General features: G+C 42.0%; 1 protein-coding gene across 3 annotated transcripts in view; it reads right to left on the bottom strand.

Annotated features, from left to right (window-relative positions):
• SUCLG2 (succinate-CoA ligase GDP-forming subunit beta) overlaps nt 1-10522 on the bottom strand; it is a 133114-nt gene extending 122592 nt beyond the window's left edge. For all 3 annotated transcript variants that reach the window (XR_012661009.1, XM_075095710.1, XM_075095711.1), the window contains exon 1: nt 10229-10522. Coding sequence is in view for 2 of the 3 variants with exons in the window: in XM_075095710.1 (XP_074951811.1) it covers nt 10229-10507 (279 nt within the window). In the remaining variant the exon portion in view is untranslated. The remainder of the gene's footprint in view (nt 1-10228) is intronic.
• Between the last annotated feature and the right edge of the window lie 3338 nt (nt 10523-13860).

The raw sequence follows: 13860 nt of genomic DNA, 5'->3' as shown, positions 1-13860 counted from the left end.
TAAGCTGCATTGTAAACTACCAGGAACATGCACAGGGTCAGACTTGAGCTCCTTCTGTCGTCCTTATTCTCCTTATCTCAGAAAACCAGAATTTGAGCCCACATCCTTGTACACTACAAGGCAGATCCTAGCAGCCACCACCTGGATGATCTTTCTGGGTGTCTGCAGATATGGTTTTGTGAGGACTGCAGTCCTCAAGTAAAAGAGGAGATGGTGGAAAGAACGTCCTCTTAGGCAGTAAGACCCTGACCTCACACTCCATTTCCCATACCTTACCAGCCTATTGTGGTTTCAGTCAGGCTGCTACAGATTGACCTCCAAATGAAGCGGGACACAGTCAAATCCCTGACAGCCTGCATCTGCACCTCCACCCAGGGGAGTATGAAGGCCTCTATTTACATGCAAACACCAAATTAGAAATTGCTGCAAATTAAGTGACAGCACGCTTGTGACACTGAGAAGTCCTCTGATGCATTCTGCTTAGCATTTAAAGGCTGACTGAGCAGAGCTGAGTACGCTCCAATCCCACTAACGTTCACCCGAGCAGTAAATCATTAGCAACTTCTGAGAAGCCAGCCAAAACATGGCAGGTTCCTTACTCTATGAGATTACCTGAAAACTTTCTATTTTGAACAACATGCCTAAGGTCACATAACAAACAGGATGTCAACAAAACAAAGCAGCCTGCCCAAACACAAAGCTGCTAGTCCACTCAAAGGGGCAAACAATTTTGCACTTAGTAGGGAACATGCCCTCCCTGCTTACTTCAGAAAACATTTGCAAAACATTTCTTTTCTTTGCATTCTTTAATCAAACTTCAGCAGAATAAAACCATATTAAAAATACTTACTGTACATCCGTGTATGCCCAAGAAGCAAGCATGCCTACAAAAGCTTTATACTTCTGGGATCAATTTTCAGAGCTTTTGCTTGGGTAAAAGAAACAAGAAAATGAATTCACAAATTAAATTTCTGCTTTTGTCAATGTGTTGGCCGTCTGTAGCTCTGCTTTGCATTAGTAATTAATTTTAGTCAAATTATGTTCATTTTGCTTATTTAAAACTTCAAAGCTTTACGAAAAGCATGCTTTCCTGACCTAAAAACTACTGGCTTTGAAGTATCTGATGAAAATAAACTTGGTACCATACACAACTGCGTATCAGTTGCAGAAAATGCCGTAATACATTCCCTGCCTTTGCAAAGGAAAGAAGATTTTTGGTGATATGCACCACATATTGGAAAAGTGAAGTGAGCTATCTTCTCCACATAAATCAGAAATAGTATTTTAAGTATCCTGAGGGGAAATTTAATATTTCTGTTCTCATCTTACAAAGTGTTTAACCTTCTAATTTTTACAAGATTAAAATTATACCTCTATGCAACTATGAATAAATAAATGATCTAAATATTAAATATAATGAGGGAAAAATAATTCTAATACTATTTTACCACCAACCATGAGATAAGGAGTATGCTTTTCAGAGCATTCCTACTATCAATTTTTTGTACACTTCATCCTAATTAAGCTTCCTGAATCACTGGGAAACTCAAAGCATGGTCAATGGGTTGACCAGAAATGTTGCTGAATTCCTGTCTCAGGTAATCATATCTATCAAAGAAGCGTTTCATACCTACCATACCCTGGAAGAATATTTTTTCAAGTGTTAGAAGTCACTGATATTTTAAGAAAAACACCAATAAAATGCCAATTTAGACAGTTTGAGCCACACTTCTCATCAGAGAAGCAAATATGAAACATAATCACAGTTTTTTGTTCCAGCTCCTTAATACTTGGTGTCAAATCATTATCATTTCCATGGTACCTCATTATGTCATCACAGAAGATTATGACTTTGAGCTCTAGGCAGCATAGCAACTCCCAAGCAATAAAGATGCAAATGCCCACAGCAGTAGAATAAAAGAATACAAAAAAAGTATCTACAGAAACAGTTCTACTGCACATCTAAGTCATAGCTGGTTTACCAAACTAGCACAGAACAGACTGTAACAGTTTCTATCCTGGAAGCGCCAAAAAAAATGACTGGTACGCAACTGTTTAAATCAGAATGCTTCACACCTTTTGTTGTTAATAAATCCCACTTTTAATTAAACCATTTAACTTAGACTGACATGAAGCAAACTCAAAGGAACAAACATACAAGAGGCAGACAGCCTTCCGGCTGCTTGGGCAGAGTTGGGAAGAAACCAGAAACTGACACAGAATAATTGATAAACGTAAGCTTTTAAAAGGTAGCCAAAAGTTTTGAAGATTTTCCCTTTCATTGCGGGTCGTTTCTTTATTAATATTTCTCCATTATTCACACTGCAAATTCACTCTGCTGCCTTTCTCAAATCTCAAAGCAAGCCTAGGACACTATGAGCAGCATCATCTCTTTATCATCAAAGACTTTGACCTTAAAGCAGATTTCTACATTTCTAACACCACTGATCAAACTATCCAGGCAAATGAAAGTCTGTTTCAAGTCATCCCTAAAATAAAGCAATCTCTGCTTTCTTGATTTCTGGAAACAGGCACGTTCACCGCCTGTGCTCGGCCATTTAGAATGATTAAGACTTGCAGACATGTGGAAGCTGGGTGTATGGTACAAGCTAATCAGCGAGCAAAGGGAGTAGGGGAGAGCAATCCTTCATCAGAGGCATGTTCCTCAAGTAGCTCTTTAAAAACACAGCCTACCTGCCAGCTGATAACATTAAATCAGGCACTGAGCAACTGAGGCCACCAGCAAAGCCAATGCCGACCCAAAATGGCTGCTCATAAGAGACAGCAAAGTAATGAACAAAGCATTCAGTCACTGGCAGAAATCCAACCAGCCAGAAACCCCCCAGCCAACCTCCCGCACGAGGGGGATGAGGAGGGAAGTGCCAACTCTGCTGGGTCAGAAACTCCCAAGCGCTCCTCCCAGCTCTGGGCTCCTCTATGAGAAACACCAAGCGAAACATCCCATCTCCACCTCATACCTCCCACTGCTATAGGAATGGTCTCAGAAATGGTCTATACAACTGGCTATGATGGATGGTTTTTCAGAATATCTGTGTTACCAGACCTTCAAAGAAATTAGATATATTACTGAGGTCAGGGACTTAAAAACACATATTTTGCTTTTTAATCATAAAATCTCATTTTATTTCACCCTTAACAGATGCTACTGTGGTGTGGGACAAGACATCTCTGCACCAGTGGAAGAAAATACTGAAAAATGACCAGATATTACAATCCCTAATCTATAGCAGGCTGCAAGACCACCAAGAACTCGAAACTCCTCCCATCTGACAGACTGACACCTCTGTCTGTTATGTTTTTGTCACCTTGGACAGACTATCGGGCAGCTAGAAAATGAATGAAAATGGACTGACCAAAATAACCTCTCCTTTAGCACTACACAGAGAAGTAATAATTGAGAGGACATGGAAGAAATCCCAAATTGACAGGTTATGCACCACGATTTTTCTACCCTTTGTTGATGCCTGACATAGAAAGATCTATGCAACTCCTAAAACCCAGATCTGTTATAGTCACAACACAGATCACAGGTGAATTAAATATAGCCTTAAAAAAACCTCCAGTCAGAGGATGCATGGTTCTGAATGGCACTGATAAACTTATTAAATCATATCGCCTGACTACATGGAGGGAGAGGAAGGAAAAGGGTTTTAATCCAATGGAACAGAATTTCCAAGCCCAAAGGATGATGGCATTACTTCACTGATTCAGGAAATTGGGAATATTCCCAGCCTCGCCCCTAGCACCTTATCACAGCCCATACTGTATACATCAAAATGAACAACACCCACTGCTCCTCCCTCAACTACAAAGCAGGTCATCTCACCAGAGGAGGCTATCAGGTTGGCCACGTATTTCCCCTTTAAAAATCTGGGCTGCTCAAATCTTCACATCCCCAATGAGTTCTTCCTTGTTTGTACACGAGGTCCAGAGTGTCTCCTGTTGTCGGCTCCTCAGCTATCTGCATTAGAGGAAGTTGTTATCAATGCTTTCCAGAAACCTCCTGGATTACTTGAGCCCTGCTGCACTGCCACTCCAGCACATACTGGAGTGAATGAAGTCCCCCATTATGACCAGGGCCTGCTAACATGAGGCTGCCTCCAGTTGTCTGAAGCTTCACCTGATTCTCACTGGATCGAGTTGTCTGTAGCAGACATGTGCAATAACATTATCAGTGATGCTGGTCTGTGTGCTAATCCTGACCCTTAGGCTCTCAGCTGGCTCATCAACCTTCCCTAGATGGAGCTTCTTGCATGCCAGCTCTCTCACAAACATTTAAAGCAAGCTCTAAACATCAGTTCCTCTATTTCCAAAATTGATGGCATTACTTTAGACTATTTTAATCTCAGCCATTTAACTGAAAAAAAAAAATCAGTTAAAACAGTGTTCCAACAAATAAGTATAAACACTTGCTATTTTTCAATTCCTTCATAGTCAACATTTAGCCACTAATTATAAAAGAACACCACCATCAGCATAATGTCACAAACAAAAAAACAAACACACACACCACAAAAAACTCACCAATCTTGGGTTCTTGTTTTCTTATTTCCATTACCATATTAAAGGAGGGCTTCAGCTTGCAGTGTAGAATCTATTTTAACTATCATTCACGCAACAGAGACTTCAACAGCATCTATTCAACAGCACAGCATACCTCCACTATTAAGGAATTTCTCACAATAGTCAATCTTAACTTCTCTTAATTTCATGCCTACTCCTGCTGCGTTATCTAGTTAAATTAACATCAATAGCCAGCTATTAATTATGGATCAATGTTTAATTACCAGTTCCAAAGTTACTGTCATAATCAGTTGCACAGATAACATCATTTCTATGTCCTGTGTTTTATTAAAATGCTACGGAGCAGGGAAGAGATGAATATACAGCTAACTGATTCACAGATGGCTAGAAATTGGCTTTCTCAGCAGAGTCTACTGAAGAAGGAAATTTTCTGGAGAAAATCCTTAGGGTATATGCTCAAAGCTGCAGATTATAGTCTCAAACATGCACAGAAAGATTGGACTGGCCGAGGCAATAATGAGGTGAACTACTCACTACAGGTGTGGTAAACAACAACAAAATGTATCAGTTTGGGTTTAAGTGATCCTGGAACTCTGCCTGTGAGCCACCAAAACAGGGAGGGGGAGAACTGTATCTCTAAACACCAAATGAATACATTTCCAATTTTTGCTGAAAACGAACCTTCCAAACAAGAGAAAGGAAAATACAGTGGAGAAAAGATCTGCTTCTAAGAAACCACCAAACCCCAAGTGTTTCTAAAACCTCATCTCACTTTTCTGTATTCCTAAAAGAATCTCAACATCATCACACAGTCTTCATAGCATCCTTGTTGGCAGTCTCAGCCAGAAAGACCAAATGAAAATTTAACAAAAAAAAAAAAAAGCCACATGCACTGTCAATATTCCAGAGAAAACAGGAAGAAACAACCAAACACTCAGGTACCTGTAAAGAAAACATGGAGTTAGTCTATGGACACTTTTTCTAGTGCCTCAGGAGGCAGGCAAATGAAAAAATACCTGTTTTTATAGCAGAACCTTAATGAATCCTAAATACACTCAAGCAAGGTAAGGAGTCTCTTTGGATAAACTGGTTGGGAGTTCAGATGAAGGGCCAGGAGGAAGAGTTTATTTACCCGCAACCAGGTTTAAGACTACTGTGTCCCAGCTAACTCTCAAACTAATGTCATACTCAGGAAGGCTGTCCCTTCTTATCTGATTAGCCCTATCCCCTGATTATACCTACATGAGGTACAAAAGAAAGGTAAATAAATGCATCAAAGTGCAGCTTTTCTACTTCAAGACAAAGCTACGAATACCTCTGCCACAGCCAGACTGCTCCCAAGGCCAAAGTTCCACCAGTAAAAAAACATAGTCTAAGGTATATTTATCTTCTCATGTTCTTCTTTCATCTTGAAAAAGGAATCAATATCCATGTGTTTAATGGAACTGCCAAGGAAAAATGGGCCAAACATCAGCTCTACTTAGGCATTTCAGTTTTGTTTAGAGTTTGAAGAGAGCTTTCTAGTCATTCGGTTTAGGTTCCTATAGAAAAAAATGTTTGAGAGTCTGTAGGCTCATGTATTTCCTTTCTCTACATGTAAAACCTTAAAAATTATAGCAAAGCTATCAAACAGGAAAAGCCAAATAGGGGAACAGTCTGAACCTTCAAGATACATTGAAGAACTTAACACAAAGCCAAGAAAAAAAAAAAAGAATTTGGCATTGAAGTAACTTCTGAAGACATTAATAGAAAGTTATTTTCAGTAATGTTTTCTGTTGCATGGAAGATCATTAAACTCACAGCTGATTGCTGCTTACCAAAGACAGGACTTTCTGATCAGCATTAACATGGCTTTATAGGTATTCAAGTCCAGGAACTGAAGGCATCTGCAGTGAGCAACCTCATACAGTTCCCTATTTTTAACATATATTACATTCACAGAATGGTACGGATTGGAAGGGACCTCTGGAGATCATCCCATCCAACCCCCTGCTTGAGCAGGCACACCCAGAGCAGGGGCACAGGACCGCATCCAGGCGGGGTGTGAATGTCTCCAGGGAAGGGACCCCACAGCCTCTCTGGGCAGCCTATGCCACTGCTTGGGTACCCGCACAGCAAAGGGGTTTTTTCTCATATTTAAGTGCAACTTGCTGTGTTCCAACCTGTGCCCGTTGCCCCTTGGCCTGTCGTTGCGCATGACTGAAAAGAGTCTGGCCCCATCCTCCTGACACCTGCCCTTCAGGTCTTATAAGCATTGATGAGATCCCCCCTCAGCCTTCTCCAGGCTGAACAAACCCACATGTCTCAGCCTTTCCTCATAAGGGAGATGCTCCAGGTCCCTGATCATCTTGGTAGCTCTCCACTGGACTTGCTCCAGCAGCTCCCTGTCCTTCTTGAACTGGGAGGCCCAACACAACACAGTACTCCAAATGTGGTCTCACTAGGGCAGAGTGGATTTTATAACAGGAATATTTGCATCTTCCCCCGCCCATTTTTTTTTCCCCAATATTTTCGACATGCATGAAATTCAGAAATGTTACAGCAGGACTGAAGACCGTTTTGAAGGCTAGGATAGGGTTGCATAATGCACCAGTCAATCTGATCACTGAATTAGAAAACTGGAGAGTTACCTTAAGCATTTTTTTTTATTATTGTGATTTAATTGTTCCTTATTTATATTCATCGCTGAAATCCACTGCATCTGAAGCTATTTTGCAAACACAGCATTCTCCCAAAGGGCCCAATCCAACTCCCATTCAAATAAACAGCCTTCAATGGAACCTATTTGTTGCTAGCCAACAAGATTGAATTCTGCTGCAGAGGGGTCCCTGAAGCATTTGTCACAGCTCTTTACAAATATTGCTCCAGTAAGAGCAGGTCTAAATACACTTGTCCACATACACTGCAGAAAACTGAAATCTATCTTTTATCTTCTTGAAATACTAGGTCAGATTTAAACTCCAAAAGCATAAAAACCTGAATCTACCAAGAATATTAAAAATAAAAAGAGTAAAAAATGTGTTTATGGTTATAAAAAGGTAAAGAGCCAAAGGGAAGGTAGGACAATAAAAACATTTTCATGTGACAGGACTGAGTATCTTTTATTCCACCCTTAAAATGTTTGCGTGTAGATTATAATGACAGCATAAAACCAAACTTCTCAAATAGCTTGTTTCAACACAGCTATGAACAACATCAATAGTTTTGAAATAATAAGAAATTTTGCAAGAGATACAAAGCGTACAAACGCCACTCCAACCATTAGTCATGAAGGTTACGAAGAAAGATTTTAAATCTCACCAAGAATCTACTAACACAGGGCTCCCCAAACAAGATTGATATTTCTTTATTATGTCCTTACCCCATGGAAGACCCTTACCTGTGAGAAGAACACTGTGATAGGCTTTGAGAAGAGCACAGGTTTTGGTAGTTTAAGGTAAACAAATAAAAGTAACAGTGCAACTTCTGGTCTGAGCTAAGTAGTGAATGATACAAATGAGATAAACTCTTTCAACGGAAGGATTGCTTACTCTCACATGCTTTATCCTACTTTGTAGTACAGAAATCCAGACTCTGGCTAATGAACTTACTTGTAGTTTACAGTCTGAGACAGCAGAAGGTTAGGAGATGATGTAGATGGGAATCTACAAGTACCATTGGAAAAATTAAGACCTTTCTACCGGAAAGTCTTTCACTTTGAAATTAAGGCCTTGATTTGTTATTATACAGTATTGATGTGGTTCTTGAGAATAGTCTACCTGGAAAGCACAGATCTTGGGAGATGCTCTCAATAGGTGTTGGAGCTCAAAAACAGATAATACAAGTTCAATATCACTATTTCATAACTAACAGAAAAAAAAAAAAAGATTAAAAAAAATTTTAAGAAGTTGGCCACCTTAATATCTCAAGAATACTCTTGAGAATCTGAGCTGATATCCAGCAATATCAGCGGGGCAACTTACAGGACAGGATCACTCCATGCTTTGAGAGAGGACAGAATAAGGAGCAAACTCCCAATTTCCACCCCTACCTCAAATCTCCACTGCAGCACCAGATAAAGACAGGACTTGAAACCAAGCTCAACCAAAGCACCTACTACGCCTCACTCTGAGATGACTCTGTCCAGACAACGCTCCATACTCAGGCCCTACAAAAGCCCTCCATGTCAGAGCCCTACAGAAACAGTGGGGTCGCACACAAGAAGAGGGAGGTTACCTCCCAGTTCCTTACCACGTACATCACGATGGCAGGAACACGTCCCCAACCATTTAATGCATATGCACCAAACACTGTTGGGACTGACAGGATTGCTCATCAACACAAGTAGATTTAAAGATGTATGCATGTACACGGATAAATGTACATACATACACATCTATGTGTATATATACACGTACACTTCTCTCCCAGTCTGCATGTGTATATACAAAATGGACATGCACTAAACAGATTAATCAATTGCACCGAATTGCCAAATACGATATCCACCATCAAAAAAAGGAAAGTTTGGCACTAAGATTTCAGATTTAAAACCGAGCTAGCTGATTTCCTTCAGGTTAAAAGATAAGCCACACAAAACTAGGTGTACAATACAAGTTATGTTCAGCACCAACAGTGCGCTTTACCCGATGTACACGCAGCCGTATGCTGGCAGCCACAAGCATCCCCAGCAGCAACACCTGTGGAGCAGAACCAGCCACAAACAAGCTTTGGTTGCTCTGGAGGCTTTTGCTTTGGGGAAAACTCTTATGCTCAGAAATGTGGGCCAAAGTAGATTTCTGTGCAGCTGCTGATCTGATAAAAAGACAAAATAAGGAGGCTGGTTGCCAAAATCACCAGAGCTGTCTAAAATGCACGTATCTCATCTTACCTTCAGCATCTGTGCTGTCGAGGTGAATACAGAACTCACGCTAGACCTCAAGAGAGCTCCTGAACGTAAGCCCTTCAAGAACACCCATTTAATCTTTCCCACCACGCTTCCGAGATTCGAGACCACTGGGAAGTCAGAGCAAGGACCGGCCTTTCCATGCAAGCGCAACCCAGCGTCCTCACTCCAGCCTGACCTCTGCCACCAGCGCAAAGCCAAAGCCAACACGATGCTGCCACCCAAAACATGTTTAGGTAAACGATATTACTTCGTGCAAGGTGTCACCTACTTCTGCTATTAAAAGAATTAAAAGTACTTCTAGCTTTAGGGGTAGGGAAGCTTCCAGAGCTGGTGCTTCGGGTCACGCTTTGGCAGGTTCAGCCCTGACCCGGCGGACCGGGACAGCACAGCCCTGTGCCCCGACCCCGCAAAGCGCCAGGCGCGACCGAGCGAGGGCCGCCTGCTCGGTTTATTTCTACCGCTAAAGGCAAAGCGCGGCTTCAGGCTTAACGCATCCTCCAGGGAGGAAACCTGAGCCGCAGCCCGAGCTCCGCCGAGGCGGAAAGCGAAAGGTCTCCCCTCCGGCTGCGAGCAACGGGGGCGGAGAGGGGGAGGCTGCGAGCGGGGCAGCCCGCCGGCCGCGGGGGGAAGGCGGCTTAAGGAGTGGGAAAGCGGCGGTGGAGGGGACGGGGAGCAGGGCGGCTTCTGAGGAGAGGCTCCCCAGGGCGCCGGGTGCGCGGCCCGCCGCCTTCCCCCGGCTCCTGGGCCGCGAGCGAGAGCCAGCGGGAAGCGGCGGCCGGGACCGGGCTCACTCACCGGGAAGCCGCCCCGCAGGCGGGCGGATCTCAGGGTCAGGTCCCGCAGCGCGGCCACCGCCTGCCCAGCCAGGGGAGCCGCCATCTTAGCCGTGCCGCCTGCCCTCCCGGCGGCCGCTGTCTCCGCCCTGCCCCGCTCCCCGGGCGGGCGGAAGCTCGGCGCGGCCCCGCGGCGCCCACCCCTCCGGAGGGGCGGAGAGCGGCCGGGCCGGCGACCCCGGCTGCGGGGCGGCGGGGCAGGCTGCGAGGGGTGGGCGGTGTGGGGACGCGGGGCGGACATCTTGGGGCAGGGGGCGAGGGAAAGGCGCGGGCGGCCGCCGAGCAGGTCCTCATCTGTTACAGGTACTGCCCTGGCTGGTTGGCCGTCCGGCTGCTACTTTTTTTCATTACCAAAAGCACTATTTTTTTTTTTTTTAATAGTAGGAAATAGTAAATTAACGCAAGCTAATAAGCCCTTCTGGGATCCAGCTGACTCTTCATAGACCCTTTAACCTAAACTCCACAAAATGCCTCTCTTAGTTCTTCATCCACAGGTAAAACCAGTCCCTTTACACCAAAACTGAGACACTGAACTCAGCCCTGCTTGGGGAATTGTGCTTCAGACCAGAGCCCTGATAACTCATGGCTCATCACGTGGCTATAAAGTCTAACGTACGAGTTCCCAGTCTGAGCTCTGGTTTCATGGCAGTGAGTCCAGAAGCCGGATTTGTGAAAATGCTCCATTCCATCCATCAGGAATGATTTAGGGGCTGGTGTGGACACGGGTGGAGCAGTTTACAATCTGAAGCAGGCTCAAGAGTGAAATGGCCTTGTCTTTGCAGATATAGTCTCTGTGAACCCACGGAGCATTTCTGTATCTGTTTCTTGTTAATGCACACTCTGGATAATCCACCTATGAGTAATGGACAGCTGACCTTAAATAGTTCACACAAATTACCAAATAACAATATTAGTTTGAAAAAAAAAACCCAAAACTGAAAGTTGAGCAGCAGATGAGATACCCTTGCAATTTTACAACAGTTCATATTAGGTTCACCTATATTGAAGCATGCAAAGTTTAGCATTATATACAGCCATTAGTTATGCTGAACATTATTTATTCAGTGAATTATGATGAAATAGTTGGCTAAACAAAATGTCAAATCCCCATCTTCTAGTCCAGGATGTGAGTGGGAACAAAAGAGTATGCTCCTGTCAGTGCTTCGAACGTATGCTCCTAAAGGTGTTTCTAAAAAAATCAGGACTGAACAACTCCTTTATTGGAATTTAATCAGCAAATAAATTATATTTCTATTAGAAAAAAATCTGCAATTTCATAAAAACTGAGGTGCTAGAAAAAGCTGAAATTGAACAGTTTTGTCTTTGTCATGACAATTTAAATAGTGTAATATGTTCCAATAAAGGGTCTGAAGATGCATCTTTTTGATAGCATTGAGCAATAGTGTAGGGTACCTTGTATTAACCTAGGTATTACTGTGTGCTTGTTCTTTCAGAATATTATATACTGACTTTGGTGTTACGGTGGTGGAAATATAACTTCATTTTTAGTTTCATGACTGTGGTTCAGTAAGCACAGTGTTTCCTATTCATACAAACTATTATGGCTGTCTGCATTAGGTTTATATATATATAACAGGTATATAAGCTTTCAGATAATGTGTGTGGATTGCATGCAACATTATCATTTAATGCTATGAGGAGCACTTTCACTGCATATATATAAATAATGGAGAACCTTTTTTACTGTGTTTTTTATTGTTTAGATTTAGTAAATGGAAAAACACTGTGCAAATGCAGAGTCTGGGTTAGTCACCAAGACACGAGTTTTTTGTATCTCTAGGGTAGAAGGTACCTGATCTTTAAAGTGTGAAAGGGAAAGGTATAGAGATTCCTTGTCTTCACATTCAGTTTCCTTCTGTGTATGTGTAAACCAAAGAAAATCTAGATCAACCAGGTCTCTGAAAAAATTAGCAGAGCAAGCAGCAGCAGGCTTTCTTGGAGTATAGGGTACAAGGATATGCGTGGGGGTGTGTGAGAGAAGAGGTACACAATATGAATTATTTTTAGGATAACAACACTTAGGAAAACTCATCTGGGATGCAGGAATTTGGGGACAGCTAAGCAGTAGTCCCAACACACTGTCCTCACAAATAAGGAGGGAAAAGGAGAGACCTGCAAAATAAAAAAGGGTAGAGGGAGAGAGGCTGATTTCAAAAGACATTCCTTCTAGGCTTCCAAACATTCCTCCCTACCGTACCATGGGTGTGCAGCATTTGAGGGTGCTGCCTTTCTCATATCTTCTCCAGGATGCATAAAAAACTAGATTGTAGCTAAGCTTTTTAGAAGTCGTCTGCTTAATGCGAAACAGCTACTAATGTTTTTGCAATTAAGTTTAAAAAAGCATTGCATAAGGCATAACTGTTAAGAACTTATCCATAAGCCTGAATAGTGAAGCGAATAGCATTGAGTGAAAACATTTAAAAATCAAAAAAGTTACTTTATCACAGGTAAAGCATAATTTTAAGTGCTTTTGCATGCCCTCTTCATTGCAGCAGGACTTGTAACAATGAAATAGTATATTCGTTTTCTCATCCATGCAGATTACCTCCCAAAGCATTATTCAGTAAAGATGGATGTCACACCCAGCACATGGATGGTGTATCCAGCCGTTCAGAAAGGTTGTTTATCATTAACTTTTCATTTAACCATAAAACCATTTGACAAATACAAACTCATTATAGCTAGCAGAGCTGAATGGAGGCTTTTTTTCTTAATAATTTTTCCTGAGTAATATATCTGAGCTCATGCTGATACATGTCAGGCATAAAACCACTATTACAGCAGTGAAACAGGGAGGGACCATTTACATTTTCATGGATAGGATACTCTTCTAAATTAGACTGAAATATAATTGGGCCAAATACATCATCTTATTCACACAATTAGTCTTACGACTTCAGTAGAGTACCTGCGAGTCAGGTGAGCCCTCACACTTGCGCTTTTGCTCACGGATAATATGGTTGCTCTAGTGTGGTTTTGATGGAGTGTAGCCTCTTTTTCAGAAAACTGGAAACAATGACTGAAAGACATATCATGTGCATGTTACTTTGTAATTATTCTTGTGTCACCTATAGAACTTGAGCTTCATATCCACATAAATTTCCTAGAGAATTACTTAATCTGTATGTGAAAGATACACCACACACAGCATCCCCAAAAATAACACGAGGGTAGTAAAACTGCAACAGACTCACTAAAATAGTCCCACTGTAGGTGACTGAAGTACGGGAAACAAGATTATAAACTGAGTCTTACGGTGTCACTATAGAGTCTGAGTCCTGATGCACAAGTCTCCCTCAGTCTATGACACTGTCCCAGTCCTTCACCGTTCCTCATTCCTTTTCTCTGTCATGTCTGCTTATCTCCAAATGTAAAACCAAAAAGAAAAACTTATGGCGAGTAGTAAATGTAGCAATGAGTGGAGGAAGGGTAATAAAAGATTAAAATTAAATTAACAAGATTCAAGTGTAGAAAACAAAGGAAGGATAAAAATGAAGAATGAAAAATAGCATATTAGAATTGTAAATGACCTCCTAGGTCACTGAGTTCAGTCATTACATACAGCCACAAAAT

This window comes from Phalacrocorax aristotelis, chromosome 6 (assembly GCF_949628215.1).
Source record: "Phalacrocorax aristotelis chromosome 6, bGulAri2.1, whole genome shotgun sequence".
Taxonomy (NCBI): Eukaryota; Metazoa; Chordata; class Aves; order Suliformes; family Phalacrocoracidae; genus Phalacrocorax; species Phalacrocorax aristotelis.
Note: the sequence above shows the minus strand (reverse complement) of the source record. Positions and strands in the feature narration are given on the sequence as shown.